General features: G+C 44.8%; 1 protein-coding gene across 1 annotated transcript in view; it reads right to left on the bottom strand.

Moving 5' to 3' along the window:
• The window catches only part of DYRK4 (dual specificity tyrosine phosphorylation regulated kinase 4), a 1116119-nt gene that overhangs the window by 452959 nt on the left and 635746 nt on the right, over positions 1–27414 (bottom strand). The window contains exon 7 of the mRNA XM_069230054.1: positions 7802–7940. Coding sequence (XP_069086155.1) covers positions 7802–7940 — 139 coding nt within the window. The remainder of the gene's footprint in view (positions 1–7801; positions 7941–27414) is intronic.

Here is a 27414-nt window from a genome sequence, read left to right as displayed (position 1 = left end):
AGTAGTGCTTCATTGAAAGGCAAAAGTGGCTCTGCAGATGTAGAGGCAGGGTGCAACACTTCCGTCAAGATGTTCTGCTTGGCCTCAGTCACTGGCAAAGGGAGGTCCAGAAAATCAGCCGCCTTTCTAATAACTGAGTGAAAAGTAGCTGCCTCCTCTGTGTACTCCCCAGGAGATGACAAGTCCCATTCAGGGGAGGTATCCAGACCACTAGCAGTGTCCAGGCCATGGAGACCCTCACAAGAGTCCTCAATCTCACCTTCCTCCAAAGCTTGTCTCCGGTATTCCTGATCTTCAAGGAGGCGAAGAGCAAGCCTCCTCGAATGCAGCCTCTCCTCTATCCTCGGCGTCGACATGGCGTCAGCGGACATCGAAGATTGACGCCGATCCTCGGATCCGTCAGACACCGGGTCTAAAGGCACCATGGTTTTCTTCGGCGCCGAACGTGGAGCCGGACGGAGTGAAGACTGTCCCTGTTCTAGTCGGCGTCGCTGGCTGAGACGTCGAAGCCGCAGGAGCCGAAGCCGTAGGAGCTGAAGCCACAGGAGCCAAAGCCACCGGAGCCGATACCGGCGCCGAGCCCACGTTTCCCAGGGGAAGAAAGGGCATAAAATGTGCTGGTCGAAGTGGAGCCGGAGCACCCATGTTGAAGGCCAAAGGGCCTGAAGGACCAGCCGGTCCACCACCTGGAGCCATCTGTTGGAAGATGGAGAAAATCGCATTCAGGAATGCGGTACTATCAGCTCCAGGGGCCGGGAAAGCCGGGTACTGAGGTGCCTGGTTCGAAGGCGACATCGATGCCGGTCTCGACGTCTGCATAGACGGAGAAAACACCTGAGGCTGTGGAACCTCGAATACTGAAGGAGGATTAACCGATGACATGGGTGAAGTCGGTGAAGCCGGAGAAGGTAATGGTGTCGTCGGCTGGGGAGAAACAGTGGGACTAACTTCCCAAGTCTTCCGACGTCGAGTCGATGGTGACCTCAATCGAGACCTCTCCCTATTCGACCGGCGCCGAGATTTTCGATGACGCCGGGAGTCCCGATGACGCCGATGTGACTTCGGTGACAACGACTTTCGGTGACGTCTCTTCTTCTTCTTTTTCGATTTCGCAAGAAAAAGTTTGGCCTCCCGTTCTTTCAGGGCCTTAGGATTCATATCTTGACAAGAATCGCACTTGTCAACATCGTGGTCGGAACTAAGACACCACAAACAGTCAGAATGTGGGTCCGTTACCGACATTTTGCCTCCACACTCTCGGCAGGGCTTGAATCCTGACTTTCTTTGCGACATTGTAATGTCTCAAAGTAAAAACAGCCAAAAACACACTGTAACTGTCGATACAGCAACAGTAGCTCCCTCGAAGATAACCGTTTCGAATGGCATGGAAAAAAGGGACCTGACGTCGGCACGTCGGCGAGGACCTCTTATTGCCTGTATGACGTCAAACGGCGTCGCATGTGCAATTGTGACGTCCTCGTCGACGTGCAGAAGCTAGGAAGAAGATTTCCGTCGAATGCTGGCGCAATGGGAGTATTCATTAGGTGACGATTCCACAGGTAGTTGTGTCCATCAGAAAAGAACCAACTATGTTGTGGAACTTAATTTCGAACTCACCGAAAACAGCTTAATTTTCTTGATTTAGAGATTTATGTTTCTGACAAAACAATTAAATGTCGCTCTTTCAGAAAATTGACAGCCACAAAGAATCAGTCAGACTACACCTTGTAACGCCCTATGCTACAGAAAAATAATATTCCTTGTGGTGAGAAGTTACGGCTGACAAGGAATTTTAGCGATCTGATGATATATAAGAAAGAGAAACTTAATGCAACTGACCATTTTTTGGCAAGGGGATACCTTAAGAAAGTTAGACAAGAATCTGCTGAACAGGCCAGTTCAATGTGGCCTTTTGAGAACAACTTTGATGGTACAAAACCAAAAAGACAAACTATTTGATGAAAACTTCAGATTTATAATGTAATATAGTGTTGAAAAATGTATCTATAAGATTCTAATAAAATTGTAACAAACTAAAATCTGATAAAGATATTTCCAAATTTACTGGAAAGACACCCAAATATTATTTAGGCATTCATGCACAATGCTAAGAATATTTAGTCACAGTTACGCTATCAAATTTGCTGTCAATATTTCTGAATAAAAAAAAGAGTAATAGAGGTGAACTTGCTCCTCAGGATGGTTCAGATTTAACTTGTGTATATGCTGTAAGCATGTCCAGAAGGGTTTAAGCCATATCAAGTCCATGGACTCTAAGTAGGAATTCAGAATTAGCAGTTTTATGAAAAGTAAATCTATTTACTGTGTACACATTGTTCAATGTGTGTGTTTTATAAACTACATTGGATCATCAATAAGGATGCTAAAAATCAGGTGGCAAAAGCATATGTGAGTAATCGGAATTAATACTATTAAGTAGCCCATTCCAGCCCAATTTATTTGGGTGCACAAAACTGATCAAGTAAAAGAACTTCTACCAACAGTTTGATTCTCATTCAATCTGAAGCTTCTATAGCATAAACAGAGTTTCAGATCCTATATAGAAGAGATATCAAGGTTTGAGTACTAGGTATGTGAAAGTTTTTTGCTTGACTTATTTCCACAAATGTTGTTGGATGATCATATTATTTTTAGGCAAATTCTTATTTTTCTTTGTCTTCGATTAGTTATCCGCTTATAGAATTGAACTTTCAAACAGAATTATTTCCGATAACCTACACTTGAGGCCCTACTCACATGTTTGCTTCCTCCTTAAGCTTACTTTCAATTATGGTTTAATACAATTTAGGTTTTCTATATGTCCCAATTACTTTCAAACTGCCTAATCCATAGTCTTCCTATTGTGACGTCACCCACTGTCTCTAAACACATCCAGGTAGATATAAGCCACACATAATAGATGTGTTAACCACTTAAAATGTTAAGAAGTACCTGGAGGTCATTAGGCTTACAACATTTCTTCTCTTTGGTAAGTTTTGATCTATGATTTGAATCTGTTTTGAACAACTAGTTAAATGCCTGGGCTTTATGATCCACCTGCTTCTTTCTTCTAAATTCTTCTCCATTGTTTAGACTAGGCAAACTAAGGGGTTGTTTTGAAACAGAAGTATGAAATGAAACAAACGCCCTTCATATATTTTTCACATTTCAAATAATTTGGCAGCTAAAAAACATGGGTAATGCTAAAGCTGAGATCTCATTCTTTTGATACTGTTCAGATTTTAACCTTTAGTTACATTATAAACTCTGGAACATATCTATAAAGTGTTAATTATCCTTTTCTTGTGAATTAAAAAAAATCAGAGTATGAAGTGCTTAACTTATTAGGGTGTAGTCCTAAATTTTTCACTGTGCATGTAGAATGTACATTAGCAGCTCGTAAGGGTTACCGAATTCTTAAGGATGACCCATACAGTGTAACTCTTTCTGTTCTTTTTTGATGCTGTATTATATTTGCTTTCAAGAAAGATGTTCTAATGAAGCTAACTAACTCAGTGAATATAAATGGTACATATGGAGTAACTCCTCAATGAGTATCAATGGGCAAAGCCAATTTTATCCTGTAGGATACTGCTTAGATTAGATATTTTCTAGACGTTGAAAATTATTTATAACGAGTTAAGAAGGTTCACACTAGAATGCATTCAATCCATTAGGTTCTAGACCTTATTTTATTGTGTGAGCATAACCATGGAACCATTTTTGAATTTATTACCCACAGAAATTCTCTGTTTTTGACCATATTTATATTTTGTGTTACACCCTAACAATTAGCACCATTTTGAAATATTTTCGCCTTTAGGCAAATCCACCTGCTTTCTACTATCTAATTAGTTCCACATACTTTGGCACCTTCTCTCCAAAGTCTGGTACAATTATATTTATCTTCTTTAAGTATCTGTGAGATATGTCTTCTTTGAATCACTCACTTGCACATTAGAATACCTTCTTTAATAATTGCCTTGGGCAAAACACATCCTTATGAGATTATCCCATATATATATATATATATATATATATATATATATATATATATATATATATATATATATATTTTTTTTTTAAATGTTTTAAAATAATTGTGAACTTTGTATTACAATATTATTCCCTTTGCTCAGACCATTTACTATGTGATTACTCCAAATATTTCTTAATCCGTAGAAGAAAGAGATCTTGATCTGTTATTTATTTACACTCAAGAATTGGAGAAACGTTACTGATACAACCACTGATGTTCCCTTTTATATTTAATGAAATAGATTTTAAATATTATGTGTAATAAAATAGAGGTAAATTAGAATGTTTCACTTATCCTTTAGTAGTATACTAAGAACAAAAACACGTATGAGGCCTTGTGGAGAAGTTGAAGGCCAAACAAGGGAGCACCGTTGGAAAGGCCCATCAAGACTTGCCAGCCACGCTAAGGAGAAATGAAGGTGCTTCACCACAATACTGAGCCATCAGTCATACAAAGGAAACACTAAAGACAGTGACAACCAGGTACAATACAGGCAGCCACAACCAGATATAATGCAAGAAGGCAGCAACAACCAGGTACGAGAAATAAGAGACCTTCTGGAGAGGTTGATCCATGCAAAGTAGCAAGTAACATCCATTACATCCCGAATCTCGCCTGGAGCGAGGCAGCTCGAACACAAGGTAGACCACTATCAAAATCACAAGTTGGACCCAAAAGAGAAAGATGACGAAGTAGCATGAAGAAATGACTCAAACGAAACAAGAAGACGAAAGCAAAGACCAGAGCATGCAAGAAACAGAAAATACACTCACGGTCAAAATAGAAGAATGTGCCACACAGCCACTGGGAGGTCTGGCATCCCAAGCTCAGGTACGGTACTTGTACTTCCAGAAGGGGCAGATTCAGTTGCACAACAAACACTGCCTGTACTCTCAATGTTAGAAGAAAAAAAGATGAAATACATGGCAGTTGCTTTTCTGAAACCTCCACCACCATTCGGTACCACCCAAAACAGAATATTTTCGCCAAACGGACCACGTGGATCAAGACTTTCGATGATTTCATAGATGCATGATGAGGAAATACCTAAAGAATCTTGTCAGTGACAGAGTGAAAGAAGTAATAAAGAAACTCTCGCAGACTGAAGCATTGTCTTACTTTCAAACCAAAGATGCGCTAGAAGTCAAGTTCAAACCAATACCAAACGTCAACTATAAAAGGTACATTTTCAATCAAACCACACAACAAGTGGGTGAAACTATAGATGAGTTTGTTGAAAGACTTGATTTGCTCATCAAACATTGCAAATTTAGTAAATGTAATGAAGAAACCATGTGACAGTCATTGATGGTTGTTTGTCGGCCACATTTAAAAACTGCATGTTGCGAAAGACACTCAGGCCCTCATTACAACCCTGGCGGTCAAAGACCGCCAGGGCTGTTTTGTCGGTAGCCCCGCCAACAGGCTGGCGGTGCTTTCCTTGGAATTAAGACCGCGGCGGAAGAGCAGCAGTCGCACCGCTGCGACCGGCGGTTTCCCGCCACTTTGGTCCCGGCGGCTGTAATCCCCCCAGAGCAGCGCTGCCCAGGGGATTACGAATCCCCCTCCTGACAGCCTTTTCATGGTGGTATCAACCGCCATGAAAAGGCTGGCAGAAAGGCGAGTCGCGGGGCCCCTATCTGTCAACTCCTCATTCCACTGCAGGCTAGAATCCTGCTACTCTGACGTTTGGGAGAGCTATGAGAACCAAACTACCACACTGGATCCCTGAGCGAAATATACATGATGAAGCACCAGATGAAGACATATGCTGATCGATGTTGTCAAACTCGAGAGATCGCGTTCAATGAGGGTGATGTGGTATTCATCAAACAAAAGAGAAAGACAGATCCTCCATTTGGTGATGAAGGTTGCAACACGAAAGGGACATATGGTTACGGCACTTCGTCCCGTCGAATCTCTCAGAAGGGACTCATCCCACTTCAGATAGCTTTCTCATCGGTCATCATTCCCTAGAGGTTCAGAGGAAACTGGCCCACCTGAAGACTTTGATCAGAAATTAGACCTTATACCCTGAGGTTCCACCCCTTGTACAGCTCAACTACCTCATACCTCATGGTTTGGCCAACATGTACAAGCACCTAGATGGCTGATTGAAGAAAAATAATGCTGTTTTTGTTCATATCTTTTGTTTATGTCTTTTTATTTAACAAGGAGGGAGATATAGGCCCTCATTCCGACCCTGGCGGTGGAGGGCAACGGAAGCACCGCCAACAGGGTGTCGGTGCTTCCAGGGCTATTCTGACCGCGGCGGTAAAGCCGCGGTCAGAAAAGGGGAACCGGCGGTTTCCCGCCGGTTTTCCCCTGGCCCAGGGAATCCTCCATGCCATGGGGATTCCGACCCCCTTCCCGCCAGCCTGTTCCTGGCGGTAAAACCCGCCAGGAACAGGATGGCGGGAACGGGTGTCATGGGGCCCCTGGGGGCCCCTGCACTGCCCATGCCACCGGCATGGGCAGTGCAGGGGCCCCCTAACAGGGCCCCACCATGATTTTCACTGTCTGCTATGCAGACAGTGAAAATCGCGACGGGTGCTACTGCACCCGTCGCACCCCTGCAACTCCGCCAGCTCCATTCGGAGCCGGCTTCCTCGTTGCAGGGGCTTTCCCGCTGGGCCGGCGGGCGATCTTCTGGAGATCGCCCGCCGGCCCAGCGGGAAAGTCAAAATGACCCCCGCGGTCATTTGACCGCGGTGCGGTCTTTGGGCGGTTTCCGCCCGGCAGGTGGCACCCGCCGCCCAACCGACTCGGAATGAGCCCCATAATGTCTTAGAACTACAAGTGTTAGGACCCCATGACTAGAGGCAGACTTATGAAGGAAATTGTAAAATTGATCTGAGAGGTGCCGAAGTGTATTCTTCAACAGTTATTGAGATATTGAAAGTTCAGTTGAATGTTGTACGCTAATGAGTAAAGACGTTCCTATGAGCTTCATTGGTTTGTTCTTGTGCATGCTACCAGGCTGGGAAGGACGCAAAACCAATCTCACTCATCTCTCATACACCTTTAAAAATAGGTGCTTTGCTCCACATCACTTTACAGCTAACACTCACAAAGCCAAATTCTTATTAATCTCCTTTATAGTATTTGTTCTTCATTTCTAATCCTGCCTGAAAAAATTCACACATGATTTGAAACTGCTTTTGCTAGAATCATTAATGCCGAATTCTTGAGCTTTGATCTGGACAAAAAATATGCAACAATAGATAGGTTAGCCACAGCTTTCCAATGGCTGCCAAGTACCATATTAGCTTGCATTTATATGTTAAAGTGGGAAAGATCCCACTCACTGTGTATCCTATGAAATGTAGTTTTTTTGTTTTTGAGGCTTCTGCCATTGCTCCTTATAATTTTTCATGTGGCTCCACATTTTCTAGTGCTCATCCACGTGCATTGAATTGTGTTCTACAATTATCCAGAGGATCGGCAGCTCAGTTTAATAATAGTGAGCATGTAAATGTCATCTATTGATCGTCCAGCATCCTTGAATTATTGGTCACCAATTTACCATTAGAGAACACCTATGTTAAGGAAATTAAGGACTGAAGATTATACAAATATTAGACAACTATATAAACACAGAAGGTGCAAACGTTCCGATGAAACTATTAGCATGTCATACCCATCTTTCTTAAAGGTTGTAGCACCGGAAGCACTGAGACAACATTTCCCTGCCTCTTCAAATACACATTTTTGTTAAAAGAAAGTTCCCTTTAAAATGCATTGTTTTAAAGAAATACTTACAGGTTTCAGGTCACAGTGTATGATCCTCTCCTTTTTGAGCATTTGTAGACACTTCAGTATTGATGTAGTAAATTTACGAACCAATGATAAAGAGAAACCTTGAAAGTTGTTCTTCTTGATTAGTTCATACAAATTTACTCTGTGGGCAAATCAGCAAAAATCAAAATTGTCACTTAATAAAGCTTTTTGTAGAAACCAGTGTCAAGCAAACCCTAACAGTTAAATATTGTATTTTCTTCAATCTACTTAGTGTAATTTCTGTGGGGAAAGGTGGTTATCAGCAACTCATTCATCATAAATGTAGTCATAACTTATAAGAGATGGATTCTGGACCTCATTTATTAGTTTTTGCTTCAGGGCAGCACAGCTAGTCACTTTGCTGTGCTGCCCTGCGTCAAAAGAAAAGGGCAGGAATGTGGCATATTAATGAAATATGGCGCATTCCTGTCAATTCTGCTTATGCCGGTGCACAAATTGCCCCAATGCAGGCACCCTTGCACCGCGGTGCAAGGGTGTCTGCATTGTTGGCGTGCTTGTTTTGTACAGGAAGGGACACCTTCCTGCACAAAAACAATAAATGGAGGCGTTTTCCTCTTTCTATGTGTGCTGCAGAATAAAGAATGCAGCACACATAGAAAGAGGTAAAAACGGGGAGAACTAAAATTATTTATCCTCCATCTGCCTCCCTAGGGAGGCGTACAGTTTTGACGTATTCCCACCTTTGGGAATGTGTCAAAACCCATGGGTGCTGCATGGGAAACCCACAGCAACGACCATGGAATGCTTCCTTGGTGTAAAGTAAGGCAACGCAGCACTTTGCGCTGCCTTACCTTACTCCATATCTATGAGGCCATGCAAAGCCACACAAGGTGGCTTTGTGTAGCCTCATAGATATTACTGAGAGTCCTGTGCCACCGAAGAGTCATAAAAAGTGAAGCCCGGGCGGCATATGCCGCTTGTAAATGAAGCCCTCTGTGTTTTCCAATACCACAGAACTAGAACAGAAACCATTCCAATCATCATTCTACCCAGCCTAAGCCCCCTCAAACCACACTAATGAGTACCTGTGACAAGGTGAAAGGGTAAGAAGAGTGTACAAACGATAACTGACATGATACAGCTGAATTGGGTAGTAGCAGGGAATGCAATGTATACAACTGATAGCCTACACGTCTAAACCTTATGTAAATCTGGAATAGGAAGACTAGACTGAAACTCCACAGGCAGAATCATATTTTTCCAGTATCTTTGAGCATAACATTAACTGTTTTCCATGCATGAATGTCAAACCTATGTTTTCCTCCCAAAGCAGTTTGCACAGCAATAAATATACAAGTGTAGTTTGATCCACATCTCTCTTTAGGACCTTAGGATGAATCAGGGATGGAAACACACTATCAGGTTGGGAGGCGAACTATATTGTACAATTCATGCAGCTGAGCACCGGAAACAACTAATTATCGCGGTAACACTTTCAAAATGAATTGTAGCACTGAGGCTGTTCTTGTTTATATATTAATATGGTAAAGTGGAATCTCATGAAGTACTCATGTAATATGTAATCTTGAACTATTGGAAATAGCCCTTTCTGCAGTGTCCCCCCCTAAACTTTTTGCCATCCTTCTCCCCTTTTCGCTGAATTTATTTTTGTTGGCTTAAGTACTGTAGGCACTTAACCACTGCTAACTAGTGCTAAAGTGTGTGTGCTCACTCCCTTAAAACTTGGTAACATTGGTGTATTCACAATTGGCATATTTAATTTACATATACGGCCCTAGAAAAGTGAACTATAAGTGCCCAGGGCCCTTAAATGAAATGCTACTAGTGGGCCTGCAGCACTGATTGTGCCACCCACTTAAGTAGCCCTTTAACCATGGATCAGGCCTACCACTGTAGAGTTTTTATGTGCATTTTCAGTGCCATGTTGATTTGGCATTTAAACCCCTTGCCAAGCCTTAAACTCCCCTTGTATTACACATGACACCCCCTAGCATAGGCCCTAGGAAGCCCATAGGGCATGGCGCTGTGTAAATAAATAAAAGGTAGGGCATATACATTTTAGTTTTATACGTACTAGTAGTGAAAAACACTCAAATTCATTTTTCACTACTGTACGGCCTACCCCTCTCATAGGATAACATTAGGGATTCCTTAATACATTTGGGGGGTCATTCTGACCCCGGCGGGCGGCGGGAGCCGCCCGCATGGAGGGAACCGCCAGAAGACCGTACCGCGGTCAAAAGACCGCGGCGGTCATTCTGGGTTTCCAACTGGGCTGGCGGGCGACCGCCAAAAGGCCGCCCGCCAGCCCAGTGGGAAACAGCCCTCCATGAGGATGCCGGCTCCGAATGGAGCCGGCGGAGTGGAGGAAGTGCGACGGGTGCAGTGGCACCCGTCGCGTATTTCAGTGTCTGCAATGCAGACACTGAAATACGAGGTGGGGCCCTCTTACGGGGGCCCCGCGGCACCCCATACCGCCATCCTGTTCCTGGCGGGAGACCTGCCAGGAACAGGATGGCGGTATGGGGTGTCAGAATCCCCATGGCGGCGGAGCGCGCTCCGCCGCCATAGTGGATTCACATGGGCAGCGGAAAACCGGCGGGAGACTGCCGGTTTTCCGCATCTGACCGTGGCTGAACCGCCGCGGTCAGAATGCCCTGCGGGGCACCGCCGGCCTGTCGGCGGTGCTCCCGCCGACCCTGGCCCCGGCGGTCGCTTAGTGTAACTCATGATTGCAAGGACATATATCTATCAAGTTTAGTACCTATGGAATTGTAGTGATAAATCCTCTTTTATGGTAAAGTCAAATTTATCATTTCAATTTAAAAAAAATTCTGCTCTTAGCCCTGTGTGCCTGTTGCCTGTTGCCTGTCTCCAATAAATGTCTGGGGTGGGTGACAGCTGGGCGTTGTGCATTTTCTCTAGACCAGAGGTCTTCAAACTGGGGGGCGGGCCCCCCTAGGGGGGCCCCAAGTGGTCCTAGTGGGGGCGCCAGACTCTGGCCAAAAGAAGCATTATTCAGATAACAGGCCTTTGTTTTAAGCAGAATCATGTTATTGCATTTAAAAAAAAGGTAACAGTACTTAACTGCAATGTTTAAATAGGGCTAGACATATTTAAAAATTGCCATCTTTATAAAATAATTGTGAAAAATTCTGAGGGGGGCCCAAGGATTTTTATTTTCCAACTGGGGGGGCGGGGCATTAAAAAGTTTGGAGACCACTGCTCTAGACAGTCACACACAAGGGGAGATTGGGTGCAACTTGATGGGTCTTAATGGGCCATGAACTGGCTTGATGCAGGGGCAGAGCTTAGCCCTGCCTCATTTACACCTGAAAAGGCTTGTTCTGTCCACATACAATAGGGCTTAGCGACCCTTCATTAACACTCCAGCCTGCTTCGATCAAGGATAGGGGAGGCAGGACATCTGTGCTCTTCAAAGGCATGACTCTAGAAGCCTCTCCGACCTTACAGAACCCTGGCAGCATAAATAATGAACCGCAGACAACACCACTTCAGTACACTTCAGGACCTGTGGATACTCTGCCAGGAAGAAGGATTGCTGTGTTGCTGAAAGGGCTGCCACTCTGCTGGACTCCTGCTCTGCTGTGCTGACCTAATGCCTGTTGCCCTCCTTGCCTGGTAGTGAGAAGGACTGGACCTGCATCTCTCCAACCCAGAACAAAAATGACTCCAAGGGCTTGCTGGCGTGCCTCCCATTTTCTGAAGTCTCAGGGACACAAAAGACTTCCAACTCATGTGCAACAGCACCTGGACTCTACCATCTATGAGTCCACCCTGCAAAGTGGTGCCATCCCAGTCCTGGACCCTTGGAAGTGGACCTAAAGAACTCAAAATATTAAGCTTATTTTTCTAACCACTTTTGTTGTTTATTTGTGGTGTTTTCACTGTGTTATTTTTTGAAGTGTGGCACAAATACTTTACACATTGCCTCTTAAGTTAAGCCTGAATGATCTGTGCCAAGCCACCAGAGCATCAGCACAGGTTAATTTAGGGTGCAAGGATTGTGTCCCTACTTAGACAGGGTGCATACCTCTGCCAACTAGTGACCCTATTTCTACCAGCCATGTTACACAGTATCTAGAATAATTCAATTGAATTGCACATTGTTTGGACAAGATTTCACTATAAGGAGATGGGAGTTCCAGAGGATGGTTCCAACTATTGAGCATTGACAACCACCTTTGGTCCACAGGCAGAATGAAGGGGTCTCTGAAACAAGAAAGGATGGTAATCGTCAACCTGTTTTGTGTTCCTAGAATTGCATTTATTTTGGAAAAGACTCAGATTGATTGTAAGAAATTAGGTTGTTGGTTGACTGGGGTGTGAGCCCTGGTTAAGCAGCAACCACAATCCTTGTCATTGTAAAGCACAAACCCCATATTAATCTGTGATGATCCATGGTCGCTTTGCACAGAGCAGTCAGGCTTAACTTAGAAGCAATGTGTAAAGAGTTTGTGCAGCACTTCAAACAGTAACACAGTGAAAACACCACTGAAAAAGGATCCCATACTAGGTTAGAAAATTAGAATAAACTGTAAAATAGAGCCTAAAGACAGAAAGTGCCAACTGCAGCTATCTCTTCGTGCTGGAACATGTCAATGATTGAGGCCGACAGCATTGAAGCCCAGGCCCCCCAGATTAATCCAGCTGAAGTTTTACCTTTTCAGGTTTTGTGCAAGATTCTCATCCGCATTGGAGATGGTCACAGGGAGCAAGGAGGGCATCATGGGGGTTGGTTGGCATGGGGCGAACAGCAGGCCAGGCGTTGTGGATTGGTGACCTGAAGCTTGGTGATGGCAGTCCTCTTAGGATGATAGATGCTTGCCCTGCAAAGAGACAGGCTGTCAGAAGCTTGCTTTGAAGTTTGGTGCAAGCAGCTCGGTTCCAGGGTAAACAGGCACATTTACAGTCATGAAGAGCCCAAAAGCATGATTTAAAGAGCCTGTGAGCCACACCAAAGGTACAGGACGTGAGAGGCACCACTTGGAGGTCAGGAACTCACTGTAGATGGGTCCAGGAGCTGGTCGGGGAGTTTTTTTGTCCCTGAGACTCAGGGCAAGTATACTATGCTATACTAGTTTGTTTGGCCTGCCTTTGGTGTAAGCACAAAGAAACTGATTTCCAACACATGCTATGGGAGTGTATGGTAGAAACGAACTACTGTGCTACAATAGTAGAAAATATTGATTAAATCACTAGGAGAAAAAAAGAAGTAAAACATTGAGTGTAGATTATGGGGGATTCAGAAGAGGCTCAAGAACGACAGTGTGGCCTTACAATTGATAGACCTGGTGTTTTGTTGACCAAAAGGGCCATCACGATGAAATGGAAGGCAAATATACCCCGTGTTCGATAGTAGAAAGTGAGAGGTGCTAAGTAGAGCACTTTGGAGGAAAGAAAGAGGAGACTCGTGTAAACAAAACAATAGCAGAACTCTTGATGATATAACCGAAATATACAAAGTGGTCAGAAACAACAATGATAGACCACCTTGAGGCTGTGGTAAAACAGGGCCCTCTTAGAGCCTCGATTTTAGTTTGCACATTTTAACTTAGCTGTGGTGACTTTTTACTCAACGTTTCTTTCATGCGATAATGTTCTGGGAAGTCACTGTACATGCAGCATGTTTCTCATATGCGTTGCTGCCATCCAGTCAGTACACTCAATCCAAGGCTAGGCACACAGAATGGGATGCCCTAGTATTATGATTATCCATGGAGGCAGCTCCTCACTTGCAGAAATATCATCAAATTGACTTTGCAACTTTGACAAAGTGTGATATGAACAGTGCTTATATTATAAAAACTGCCTCTGAGCTACATTCAGAAGAGGAGCACTTTTGCTAGGATTATCCTGGATGCAGTGCACTGTGGCTGAGATGCAGCCCTGCTGACTCTGACCTCTACCCTGCTAGGTATGACAGACTGTACTACACCAGACTGGCTTCCGAGTACATCTGACCAAGGTATGGAGGGGGTTAGACTATCCCAATTGATCTGACAGAGGGTACACCAACTATGCTTTCGATAGTGTAGGTAGTAGCACATAGGAGTGTGCCAACATAAACCATAATCATGGTTAAACTGGTTATCTTTTTCATCATTTTCATACTGCTGCTTACCATGCTGCGTTTCATTTACCTAAAAATTGCAGGTCATGATTTTCATGCAAGAATATAATACTTGCAATAAATGTTTCAAACAACAGTTTTACATCTTTCTTGTGTCTCATGTTAGGTGCACAGAGTGACAGCAGAAGGGTAGTTCTGTTTCATGATTTCCTTGGGAATCCGAGTAATCATGTTTGAGGTTGCAGGCAACATCTGGAACCTCCTAGAGGGCTCTGCTTTTGGGACCCCACTAACTTCAGTAGCAGTGGATTAAAAAATGCCCAGTACATCTGATTGGGTGGCTGTGGTGGTTCAGGAAGGTGGAGCCAACCAATAAAAGGGGGTGGCTGGTACGGCTCATCTAGGCCCAGCTGTTCATGAGCCTCTACTAAAGTCTTCAACCCTCTCAGGGCAGGGCGCAGAACTGGCGCCAGCCACACTATCAGCACCACCGGCACTACCGGCACCACAGGGAGTGGAGTGGCTGGCAACTCACAAGAGACATTTTTCTCCTTATTAAACTTGTCTGATAGCCACCTAGAGGATGAGGTAGACTTAGCGACACAACCACTTCTTGCTACAAATACTTTGTAACCGATAGTGAAGCCCTCTTCAGATACCGGCTCTGCTACCATCCAGCTATCTAGGTCTACGAGGGCGACAGTTACCAAGGGAAGATAGATTTGGAAATGTGTTGACATCTGTCTTCGACCAAGGCATCATAGACCCTACCCTCAACATTGCGGAGAAAGAGTGGGATCTTGTTGGCAGGGAACTAACTCACCCCGACCACAATACTGTCAGCAGTGTTGTCTATCCAAGATTCATCTCAAGTCCATCCCCAATCTGTCAATTCGATCCCTCAATTGACGTTTTCATTGGAAGGCCAGTGACAGGCAGGACCCAGGCCATCATCAGAGGCTCCAACATTGGCTGCAACATCTTCTGCTGCTGTATTGTGAGGAGTATAAGAAAGACTCACTGGCACTTAAAGTGGCCCACTTGAAAACTCAAGTGATCCTTTGGAAGCTTTCTAAGAACATGGTCACTGGGCTATTGGAGGAGGGCACAAAGGGCAGGGAGATGGGGGTTCACACATGCACAAGGGGTACAGTCAGTTCTGGCTAGGTTGGTTGGGGCGAGGTAGCAGGGGTGGGGGGTAGCCAATGGCTTGTTCCTTTTCTTTCTCAAAAGAGGGGGGTCATCTGGCTCTTACTGCTTTCATGGGCCAGCCCCACAAGCCTCTCTGCTATAAGGGCTTGCAACTACAATGACTATATGGGAAGGAGGGCCCTTAGGTGGCTTGGGCGTAATTCGGGGGGGGGGGGCATGGGGGGGAAGGGCATTTCTGGGTTTGGGGTGGGGTTGGTGGATGAGGGGGGCAGTGAGAATTGGTGGGTGGTTTCTTTTTTTTTCACTCGGATTATCTATGTGGCCTGGTTGTGGGGTGGGGGTTCGCAAAAAGAAAATTAGATTCAAGTATATTCTCCTTATAATGTCAAGGTGACCGCAAATGTGATTTCTCCCTGTTTAATAGGATGTGCTGGATGTATATCTAAGTATGCCTGGGGTTAGCCAGTGGGGTGGCCATTACCAGCACATGCATCTTCTCTCATGGAACATCAACAGGCTAAAATCACTTCATAAGCGTAAACTCTTGAAAGAGAAGTTACAGTATTTACATCCGCATTTAGTAGGGCTACAGGAAACCCATCTCCACCCTACACAGAATTCCCTTCTAGATGACTTGGGGTATCAGGTCTTGGCCTAGGCTTGCTATACCTCCTCACAGAGGTGGGTGGTCTTATCGACAAGAGATAAGAGCTGGACACTGATAGATCATCGGATTGATGTCTGTGGAAGATGGCTTATTGCTAATATTTGTAGGGGACATCTTAGTTTAACTCTTTGTGTCTTGTATGGGGCTAATAAAGATGATCCTGGGGTCATCAACAGCTTATTGTTGGAACTACATGCTTGGCCTGAGCCACCGATATGTGGCAATTTTTAACCTTACATTAAATCCAAGAGTAGACTCCTCTTGTGAATGTATGTGGAACATTTACCATCCAACAAATTTTTACAGGTCCAAGAAAATGGCTACAGAGGCCCTTTCTCAACTAATGGAATCCTATGCATTGGTCGATGTTTGGCGTTATCATCGCATAAGGGAGCATGGCTTCACGTATTACTTTGCCTCTTGTAAGACTTTTTCTCGGATCAACATGTTTCTTGTTAGTTGCATGTTGTTGTCTTATTTAAGCTTTTGTTTGAATCCAAGGGTGGTTTCAGATCATAATTCTCTGTCCCTGTTTATCCGGGTCGAGGGGGTACAACTAAATTCTAAATCTTGATTGTGGACATTCTATCGGAAACTCCTCCTGGATGAAGAATACATGCATTCTATTACTCAGGAGGCTTATTATTTCGAACTTAATAAGTGGTCAGCTTATACCCCTATGCTGTGGTATGCATTTAAGGCCTACTGTAGGGGCCACACCTTAAACTTTGCCACCTTCCAACTGAAACAGGCATCATTGATAGTAAATAATATTCTTCTCACTGTTAGAAATGGGGTCTTTGGTTGGCAGTCAGGTTACCCCCGGTCCAAGCAGGGACGCTCACTCTAGTCAGGGTAAAGGAGAATCACCCTCAGTTAAGCCCCACTCACCCCCTTGGTAGCTTGGCACAAGCAGGCAGGCTTAACTTCAAAGTCTAGGTGTAAAGTATTTGTACCAACACACACAGTAACTCAGTGAAAACACTAAAAAATTACACTACACAGGTTTAGAAAAATAGGTAATATTTATCTAAACAAAACAAGACCAAAATGACAAACATCCACCATAAGCAAGTCAAGTTATAAATTAAAAAGCAAGAAGAGTCTTCAATCCTTAGAAAACAGTGCTAACACTGTTAGCGTGAACAAGTACCTGGGTTGTGTCAAAATAACACAGCACGGGCGAGTGTGCGTCAGAAAAGGCCAGCAATGCGTTGATTTCTCACTCGCAAGCAAGACCGTGCGTCGTTCTTCCTCCGGTCGGGTCAGCGTACATCGTTTTCCCTCTCCGCAGGAGAGTGATGCATAGAGCCGGACAGGCACCTCGGGTCCGGGCAGGCTTTGCGTTGGTTTTCCGCACCCAGTGAGGTTTGTGTCGAAAATCCGGTTGCACTGTATCAGAAAACTGTGCTGTGTGGGGTTGCGACGTTAACAACCTCCATCAGCGGGTGTTGCGTGCCGTTTCTCCAGCAGCGTGTGTCGATCTTCCAGCCGCAATGCAAGTCCTTTTTGTGGGACCTCCCTATAAGCGAACAGAACGCAAGACAAGGGGACGTCCCACTTCCGCCTCAAGGGCTCTGACAGGCCCTTTATCATGCCCTTCAAGATGCGGTTGAATTTCTCAACCAGACTATTGCTTTAGGGGTGGTAAAGTGTGGTGAACTTATACGTTACCCGACACACCTTTCACAGAGACTTCATATAAGTATATATGAAGCTGGTACCCCTATCAGATACCACTTCCTTGGGGAACCACATGCGGGTAAAAACCCCCATCAATGCACGACCCACTACAAGGGAAGTGAATAACCTCAGAAGAATGGCTTCTGGGTATCGGGTGGCATGGTCCACCAAGACCAAGATGAACTTGTTGCCCATGGCTGTCTTGGGATCCAGAGGTCCCACAAAGTCAATACCAACCCTTTCAAAGGGGGGAAAACGCATCCAATGCAGACGAGGATTTCTGGAGGTGTAATTGTTTTCAGACGGCGTCTGATGCTGTGTTTGGAACACATTTTTGTGCCAAAGCTTGTCACGAGATTCTTCATCACAAGCCAAGTACTGTTTAGAGCAGACCCATTGCAGAATGAGAAAAATGGTGTACCTTCATTTTTTCTCCATGTTATGAGGGACATTTGTACCAAACATGCATAATTTCAGTATTGGGTCAGGTGTGAGTAGGTAATGTAGGCGATATTATTGGTGTCATAGCATAGTAAGCACTTGTGAGACAGTTGCAGTTTCAGACTTTACATTGGTAAGTTGGTATAATGAAAATATGAGCAACTGCACTAAAAGGACTGGAAACATGCATTCAGTGGCATCATTCCTTATCTGATATCTGTTTGAGAAATGTTTCAACAGCAAAAATCAATTCATTTCATGAAGATAGCAGCAGGTTGTCATGAAGCCTCAGTCCTTCCTAAATGTGCATGTGAGTCAGTCTATGTTAACCAGCATGACTTTTCATGCCAGAATGCATTGATTGAAACATACAGGAATGTGTACACATTGGTGACAGAGTTACACGTAGCCCAAATTACATGTAAGTGTCCTTAATTATGTCCAGATGGGAAAGCAATGATAGTGAGCAAAGTGATACTTGAAATGACAATTGCAGATGAAAGGTTCCATTACACAGACTGTGGAGTATCCCATCTTGATGAGGCAACATCCGGCCCAAAACATGCCTCTTTTGGATATGTTGAAAGGTTTTTGCTCTGTCCTGCAGTCGTTTAGGACTGTATCAAGGCCTATGTATTTACTATTTCTGTCAAAGCCATTTGTCATGCAGAGAAATAAAATTGAATAAGGGACAAAAGGCATACATGGTATGGGTGCTAGCATGGGGAACTTCTAGACTGTGAACAGATGATTTGTGGGATTCTTCCCACATTACTTTCACATTAGTTACTTGAATCTGTTGTAATCTGTAGACTTGGCAAATGTTTTCTGAGCAAAGTTCATATTAAACTCCATTTACAGAGATACCCTCAAACTGTTGTATCTGCTTTTACAGCATCATCTGGGCAAGGCGAAGGTCATAGCGACCATGTTGGCAGGGAAGGAGCTGTGCACTGTGGCCCTGGTGCAGACACCACCGACACCGAGGGACCCAGTGCCACAGAGGGTGAGGGGACTGGCATGGAGTCTACGAGTGACTCATCATATTCTTGGAGGCCTCCACAGATGACCAGTCCCTAGTGGTGGCGGACCCTAGTGAGACTACTTCATCTGCATTGTCGCCTCCACCCACATTCCAATCTCCACCCTCACTCCTGCATCCCCCCAGTTGGCCGTATGCGCTTGCCGTAAAAAGCTAATGTCACCTTTGCTGCAGGCACCTCCCCCTTCCTCTGGTTTCCCATGCTGTACTCAATCAGGAGGCTATTGATCCTTTGAGGACTACTGCTGTAGGCTAGACCACACTATTAAATGCCATCCAGGGGCATCCGTCTCACCAGGATGGCATTCACGATGCCCTGTCTGCCCTACAGTGGTCATTCTAGGGTCTGGCCTCCTCATTGACAACAGCCTCCCACCCACCCCAACCTTGTGACCGACCCTTTCCCCATCCCAAATCCCTCTTCCCACCCCTATCAAGAGCAGAAGCAAACCTTTGCATGCACCCACTCCAATACACACAAGCAGGACATCCTCATACCAACACAAGAAACACAGACACACACATGCAGACACCACGCACCCACCACAAGTATACCCACAGACACTACACCCACCATGACACAAACACCCACATTTACCACAAGCACATCAGTGGACACCACACCCACTACGACACTGACATCCACACACACCACCAGTACACCTGCAGTCACCACACCCACCATGACACACACATGCACCAGCACAGCCACAGACACCACAACCATACACATCACCTCCACAGCACACATCCACACACACACATGCTAGCACAAACTCCCACACTCACCCACACAACACACACCCATAAGAAAAACACAGAGCAAAACATGAACCACATACACCAGACTCTCAGACACCCACACCATTAATAGACACATGCACAACAGCCACTGACACTCCCTCTACCTCCCAACCCCAACTCCCTCTAGGCTAATCTACCTTTTTCCCCCAAAGAGGACCTTATATTTGGCCTGTCTCTGATCCCTTCCTCAACCCAGACCACACCTCCCAAACCTCAGACCACCCCACCCAAACATCTTCCCCATCCCAGACCACTCCTCCCAAACCTCAGACCACCCCATCCAAACATATTCATACTCCTTCCACACCCCAACCCACCCTTTCCAAATCCCAACCCACTCCTTCAAAATCACATCCCACCCCTTGCAATTCCAAACCCACCCCTTCCAAATCCAAACCCACTCAACCCAAAACCACCCCTCCCACACCCAAAACTACCCCTCCCAAACCCAAGGAACCACACCCCCAAGTAAGATCACTGAGGTGCCTGCTTTCTGCCCCATAGATGTCCTGCCTTTATCCTGGAAATGCAATTAGGAGGCAGGTTATGGGCATACAACCCATACTATGGATTACAGCCTTTTTTGTTTGTTTTTTAAACAAATCTGTGATCATTTATATAACATATTTTTATTTTGAGAATACTTTTATCCTGGCCTTATTTTTTGATTGTTACTAATTGTTTGCTGATGATGGTATGTCTGCTAATATGTGTGCCATGCACTTATTTTCATTTGTGACAGTGACAAGCACAGGGTGAATATTTTAGTTATGCTTTTCAAAAGCATACATTAGTGTTGTACAATTGTGATGGACATATTAATTTTGGTGCAAGCACTCATCATGTTATTGGACACTTACCCCAAAATTGTATATGTTTCTTGTATTGTGACTGAAAAACACGTGTTTATTTTGACATGCTGTGTCAATAATATGCACATATGCATTACACGGGGAACATAACAATTTACAGTTAAATGGCATTTCATGTTTGTCATATATGCACAAACCAGAGGGACATGTGATCTTCATACATCTTTATCATTTTTTCAGTTTATAGGTAAGATTGGTTGTACATTCTGTGTACACCCACTTGTAGCATTTTGTAGTGCAATTGCTATAGTATCATGGATTTGAGTAGTTCCTACTGGGTATACTGTTAATGTATGTAATATGGTAGTTTATGGGACATTATAGCACAGACCTGCATGGACACATTTCTATTTGGGATTGCTGTGACTTTTGGTATAGGTGTCCATTGCTATGCAGACAGTTAGTACTGGATTGGTGGGTGCTACTAATTTCTTGTGGTGTGTTTATAGACATTTTTCCAAGTACAACATTACAGACATATGCATTGCACATCATTGTACTGTTGTTTGCAAACATTTGATAAACAAGCTCGAGTCCAGTGCTACTGTACAGTGACAATTCCGAGGATGACAAGTAACACATTGACTTACCTTCTGTTCCGGCAACCACAAGGTTGATTTTCATCTTGGTCCAGGAGCAGCAGCAATGGCAGAACTTGTATGACCAGGTTCATGGCCGCAGCAAATGGAAAAAGTGGAAAAAAGTTGAGTTTCGTCCTTTCATCCCTCCTAATCCGCCAAGTCAGGTGTGGAGATTTAGCCACTTCAGTTGTGCCGCCACAAATGAACGTCATGATTGGCTCAGCAGCAAAAGGGGCTGGAGTCCAGCCGCTTTTGCCTATCATATAGTCGATGCGGGTGGAGATTCTTGGCAGTGAAGTCGGACCATCCTAAGTTTTACGCATATGCTCCCGCTAACATCTAAATAGGGCAGGGGGACCGTCATGACGGCAGTCGGGTTTTCAGACAGAAAATTGACGGCTGAACCATTTCTGCCAAGATCTAAATGAGGCCCTAAATTTCATTGTATAGCGTAAAAAGGCTGCTGTCCATTCCATGAGATGTTTTAATAAACCTTTGTATCCAGATCTAAATAAAGTCATTACACATTGCTGTCATGAATTGCATAATAGTGAGCACAACTAAGCGTAAAAATAAACATATTTAGGACAAGTAAGAAGGGATTTATCCAAGAACCAAAGATTCTAAGGGCCTTGCTAACTCATACAAAAGCTGAATTTAACTGCAAGGCTCAATAAATATACAAAATGTGCCTACCTGTGAAATAGATCCTCTGTCTCTTTAAATACCTCAGCTTGAGAGGTCACCAGCAGATTTCATATATAATCAACTTTCTCATGTTTGAGTTAATACAGGAAATTCTAAAATTGAGAAGAAAACAGGTTACTTACCTGTAACTACAGTTATCCAGTATTGGTATCTTTCATAAATTCACATACTTGAATCATCCCCGTCGTCGGAGTGGGAGTCCCACAGTACATAAAATAGCAATAATTAACAAATAACATTTTTTGCCATAGGCTATAATGGAAATACCAGTCACTCCTATGGCCTATCCAGGTCCTTTTGTGAAAAGGAACCAAACTTGCCTGCTGGCCAATCAGGCACCAGCACCCTCTAGAACACTCTCCAGAGAAGCTCCTTCCCTCAGATTTTCCAGCACGAGAGTGAAATGATTATAACCTGAGAGGAAATGCGAGCGTCTAAAGGAGGAGGGTGGGTCGCATGTGAATTTATGAAAGATACCAATACTGGATAACTGTAGTTACAGGTAAGTAACTTGTTTTCTTATCCAGTATTGGATCTTTCATAAGTTCACATGCTTGAATCTGAATAGCCAGCAGTACTGTTGATAAACATTATACTCGCAGTGGATGGAGGGTGCGAGCATGGAAATCCTGTACCACCTATATGAAATAGTTAGCTCATAAATCTTGTATTATGAACTTCAAACAAGTATAGATAAAGATATAAGTAGATATACACATATACTGAACATCAATGTATAGAAATATATATATATATATATATATATATATATATATATATATATACATAACCACATACATACTTATATAGAAGTATGTCAAAGTATATTGCATAGCAATCATGGGCTATTTGCATATCAAATAGTTTCTATATAACCAAGGAAAGGTCTCACCTGAATGAAAGAGATGACGTAGAACAGCTTGTCCAACTAGAGAGTCAGTTCTCTGCGAGGACTCCAAACAATAGTGCTGCGTAAAGGAGTGCGTAGTCTTTCATGTCGCAGCTGGACATATCTTATCCAGAACAATACCCTGAAACAAAGCAGACAATGTGGAGACTGCTCTCGTGGAGTGGGCTCTCGGGAGCCTAGTCAACGGTTTTCCTGCTTTGGTGTGACAGAACTGAATTGTAGAGGAAATCCACTGGGTTATAGTGGCCTTGGTGACCCCTGTTCCTTGTTGTCCAAGAGAATAAGATACCAAGAGTTGATCTGATTTCCTGATTTGTTTGGTACTTCGAATGTAAAATTTGAGGCATTGTTTGATGTCCAAAGAATGTAGAGTTTTTTCTGCGATTGTAGTTGGATTTGGAAAAAAGATTTGTAGTTTCACGGGCTCATTGAGATGGAATGAAGATGGCAACTTGGGAATGTATCTGGGGTTGGTCCTGAGCATGACAAAATCATCAGAAGAAACCAGAAAAGCTTCTTTAGTAGTAAAAGCCTGTATATCACTGACTCTCCTGGTGGAAGTGAGAGCAAGCAGGGTTGCCACTTTCCATGTGATGTACTTGAGTTCCGCCCTGTGAATAGGTTCGAAAGGAGCTTTCATGGGCTGAGACAGGACTATATTGAGGTGCCACTCTGGCAGAGGTAGCCGCACCAGACGGGAAAGTGCGGAAGAGTCCTTTCATGAATTGCTTAATGATTCTGGATGAGCCGATTGAGGGCATCTCAGATGATCGCCTATAGGAGGGTATGACTGCTAGGTGAATCTTGACTGATGCATGGCAAAGACCAGCCTTAGAGAGTGTGAGAAGGTACGAAAGAATTTGTTCAGGCTTAATTTGTAACGGGTGGAAATTGTTCTGAGAGCACCAAACACAAAATCTCTTCCACTTGAGTTTGTACGTATTATTTGTGCTCTCTGCTCGTGCCCTAGATAATATCAGTCTGCATTCCTGATCGATGTTCATACCGTGAAACTCTCTGAACTCATGAGCCAAGCATGCAATTGAAGAGAAGTTGGATCGGGATGAAGGATTAGACCCTGATTCTTCGGGAGAAGGTCGTGGTTGCAAGGAAGGCGGACTGGATTGGCCACGGACCGGAGTAGGAGCTCCGTGTACCAGTACTGTCTGGGCCTCTGGGGGCTATGAGAATGATTTTGCAGCATTCTGACTTCATTTTCCTGAGGAGCCTGGGTATCAACGGGATGGGGGGGAAAGCGTAGGCAAAGATCCTGGACCATCTCATCAAAAGGGCATTTCCCCACAACCCCGGGAGTGGGTATCGACTGGCGTAGAACTGGCATTCAGGTTGGTGGCAAACAAGTCTAGGATCGGCTGACCCCATCGTTGGAAGATGCCGTCGAGTATGTTCTGGTTGAGTTCCCACTCGTGGCAGTTGTCGTCCGTCCTGCTGAGAGAGTCCGGTAGGACGTTGTTGACCCATGGCAGGTGCTCCATCCCTGAGGCGAATATTGTGCAGTGTGAGCTAGTCCCAAAGAGACGGAGCTTCCCTTGAGAGGGAGAGAGATCTTGTTCCTCCCTGCTTGTTGATGTAAAACAGGCTTGTTGTGTTGTCCGTCCTGACCAACACTGAGGACCCTGCGATGCGTAGAAGAAAAGCCTTGAGCGTGAGGTGGATCGCCTTCAATTCCAGCAGGTTTATGTGCATTCCTTTCTGGAGATAGGACCATCTTCCCTGAATGCGCATGTCTTGTAAATGGCCTCCCCAGCCTTCCAAGGAAGCGTCTGTGGTGATGACAAAGTCTGTCATTGGTGTTAGAAACGTAAGACCTTGGGAGAGATGGCTGGTCTGAGACCACCACTTCAGCGCCTGCCAAATTTTTGGTGTGACAGTTAGTAAGTCGTCGAAGGACCCTTGCGACTGGGTCCATTGGAATGTAGTTCTTCTTGTAACGGTCTCATTCTCAGCCTTGCCAGTTGAACTAGGACGATGGCTGAGGAAATCATGCTCAAAAGCGACTTGAACAGTCGCACTGAAACAAACTCTTTTGTGGAAATTCTGACAGCTAAGTTGGTTAGCTTCTGCTGCCGTGCCGGAGTGAGATATGCTTTGTTCTGGATGGTGTCTAATTCTGCACCCAGAAAGACTCTTCTGCATGAGGGAAGTGTGACCAACTTCTGTAGATTTACTGTTAGTCCCAAACTGTGGAATAATTTCAAGCAAGCGTTTGTAGCCTTGGAGGCTAGTAGCGGAGACAGAGTTTTTATGAGCCAGTCGTCCAGGTATGGAAACACCTGGAAGCCCTTGCTGCGGAGGAAACCTGCGACTGGGTCAAGGCATTTTGTGAAGATTCTTGGAGCTGACCTCAGCCCGAATGGTAGAACTTTGAACTGATAACGGGCACCGGCTACAGTAAAGTGGAGATATTTGCGATGTTTCTGATGTATTGGTATGTGGAAATAAGCATCCTGGAGAGCTAATGTTGTCATAAAATCTCCAGGATTGAGAAGGTGCAGGATATCCGACAGCATGATCATCCGAGAAGATTGCTTCCGAAGGAACTTGTTGAGTTTCCTGAGATCTAGTATCGGACGCCATTCCCCTGACTTTTGTCCTTATCAAGAAGAAATAGGAGTAGAATCCGAGACCTTGTTGCTCGTTGCAATGGAATACCTCCTGTTGAAGCAGACAAAGATGGAGCGGTCTGCCTCTTCTTGGTGGATGATGCAGTGGTTTTTGTATGAATTCCAGGGTATGACCTCTTGTCACTATATCCAGCACCCATTTGCCTGATGTTATTTTCTTCCAATCCTGGATGTAGTTGGAGATGTTTTCTCCTATTTGTTGATGGTGTGAACATTGGGGAAGCATAGCCGGTGCCTGGAGAAGATCATTGCTTTCTGGGTTGATCTCTGTTTTGTGAACCCTGTCTTCTCTTTCCTCCCTGTCTGGCGTAAGAAGCCGTAGATGGCTGCCTATACTGTTGTTGATATGACGGCCTATATTGGGGTTGCTGGTACTGCCTGTGAAAGGAACCTGGAAATGGGGTAAATCCTCTTCCTCTAGCACCCCGAAAGGGCTGTTTCCGGTACTGTAGGGTACCTAGGGACTTGGCAGTGTCTGTGTCAGTCTTGATGGCCTGGAGCGCATCATCTAGGTGCTTGCCAAAGAGAGATTCGCCATCGTAGGGAATGTCGAGGATTCTGGACTACACTTCTGGCCTGAAAGATGTGGCTTTGAGCCAACCTTGGCGGCGTAAGACCGCGGCACCAGCCAGCTGACAAAAGCCGGTGGAGGCTATATCTAGAGCGCAGTTGATTATCTCCTCCGACGTACGCTCACCTTCTTGGAGGATCTTCCGTGCCTCTGCTTGCTTGCTTTCAGAGAGGAGATCAATGAAAGGTTGCATATCCGACCACATTTGTCAGTCATAACGACCCAGGATTGCCAATGAATTTGCTGCTCTGACAGTGATTGCTGACATGGAGGAGAATCTTTTGCCCACATTATCCAATCTTCTTCCTTCTCTGTCTGGAGAAGTAGAGATAGGCGTTGATGGGTTCTTAGAATGCCTTTGAGCCGCTTGCGAAATAACAGAGTCGGGCTTTGGGTGGCCAGTGAGACATGCCGGAGAGTCTTGGGCTGCCTTGTATTTCTTTTCCAATTTTTGCGGCACTGGTGGGACTGTTGCCGGGTTGTGCATAATTTTTGTGCCCTCGCTCCATATAAAGTCAATAATGGGAATGGACTGTACAGATTCACTTGACTGCTCCTTAAAATCATGCAGGAAACATTCCGACTGAGAGACAGATGTTGGAAGGTGGAAGCGTGTGGCAGCCCTGTTCATTAGATTGTGGAAACCACCTATATCCTCGGGTGGAGAATCAGAAGGGCGAGGAGGTGGTGCAGAAGGAGTGGGGGCTAAGTAGTCATCCCATTCCTCAGTGGGATGTTGTGGGTTAGAAATCTCTCCTTCTTCCTATTCTTCCCCTGAAGTGGAACCTTCATCTCCAGGGGGTGCAGCTAAAACAGAGTGAGGTGTCATCCTGGGAGTAGCTGGAGGTGGAGGAACGTTTCTTGGTGTAGCAGGAGAAGCTGGCGGTGGTGGTTGATCTTCTCCTGCAACTGGGAACCTCCTCCTATAATCCTGCAGCATTGATTGTGAGTCCTGGATTAAGGAGGAAGGCATCTGTATAGAGTCTCTTGGCTGAGGCTCTCTTGGTTGGTAATAGTGTTCTTGATGTGAGTAATATGGTTGGTATTGGTCATACTCATCATCGTCGTCCTCTTCCTGGTATTTAACGTGGAGTTGTGATGGGCTGTGTGCATCTCCGAACGGACCCTCATTGGATTCCTCCCAGTCAAGTAGATGACTGGGTACTAAAGGTGACACCTTGCTTGGAGACGTGTCTGTGGGATAAAAGTCTGATCTGGGCAGAGATGTGATCCTGACCATGGCTCGAAGATCCGGAGACCTGGAAGAGGTAGGAGTAGCCTCTATCTGTCTGACAGGTACCAGTGACACAGTAGATGGTGTCAATGTTGAAGATGCCGTTGACGGTACTGGCATCAGGGATGATTTTTCCATCGACGACGGTCTCGTCGACGATGGTGTGGACGATGGTCTCTTCGACGGTGTTCTCTTCGATGACGGCTTCT

This window comes from Pleurodeles waltl, chromosome 4_1 (assembly GCF_031143425.1).
Source record: "Pleurodeles waltl isolate 20211129_DDA chromosome 4_1, aPleWal1.hap1.20221129, whole genome shotgun sequence".
NCBI lineage: Eukaryota > Metazoa > Chordata > Amphibia > Caudata > Salamandridae > Pleurodeles > Pleurodeles waltl.
The sequence above is the reverse complement of the archived record's forward strand: the minus strand, read 5'-3'. Positions and strand labels throughout refer to the sequence as shown.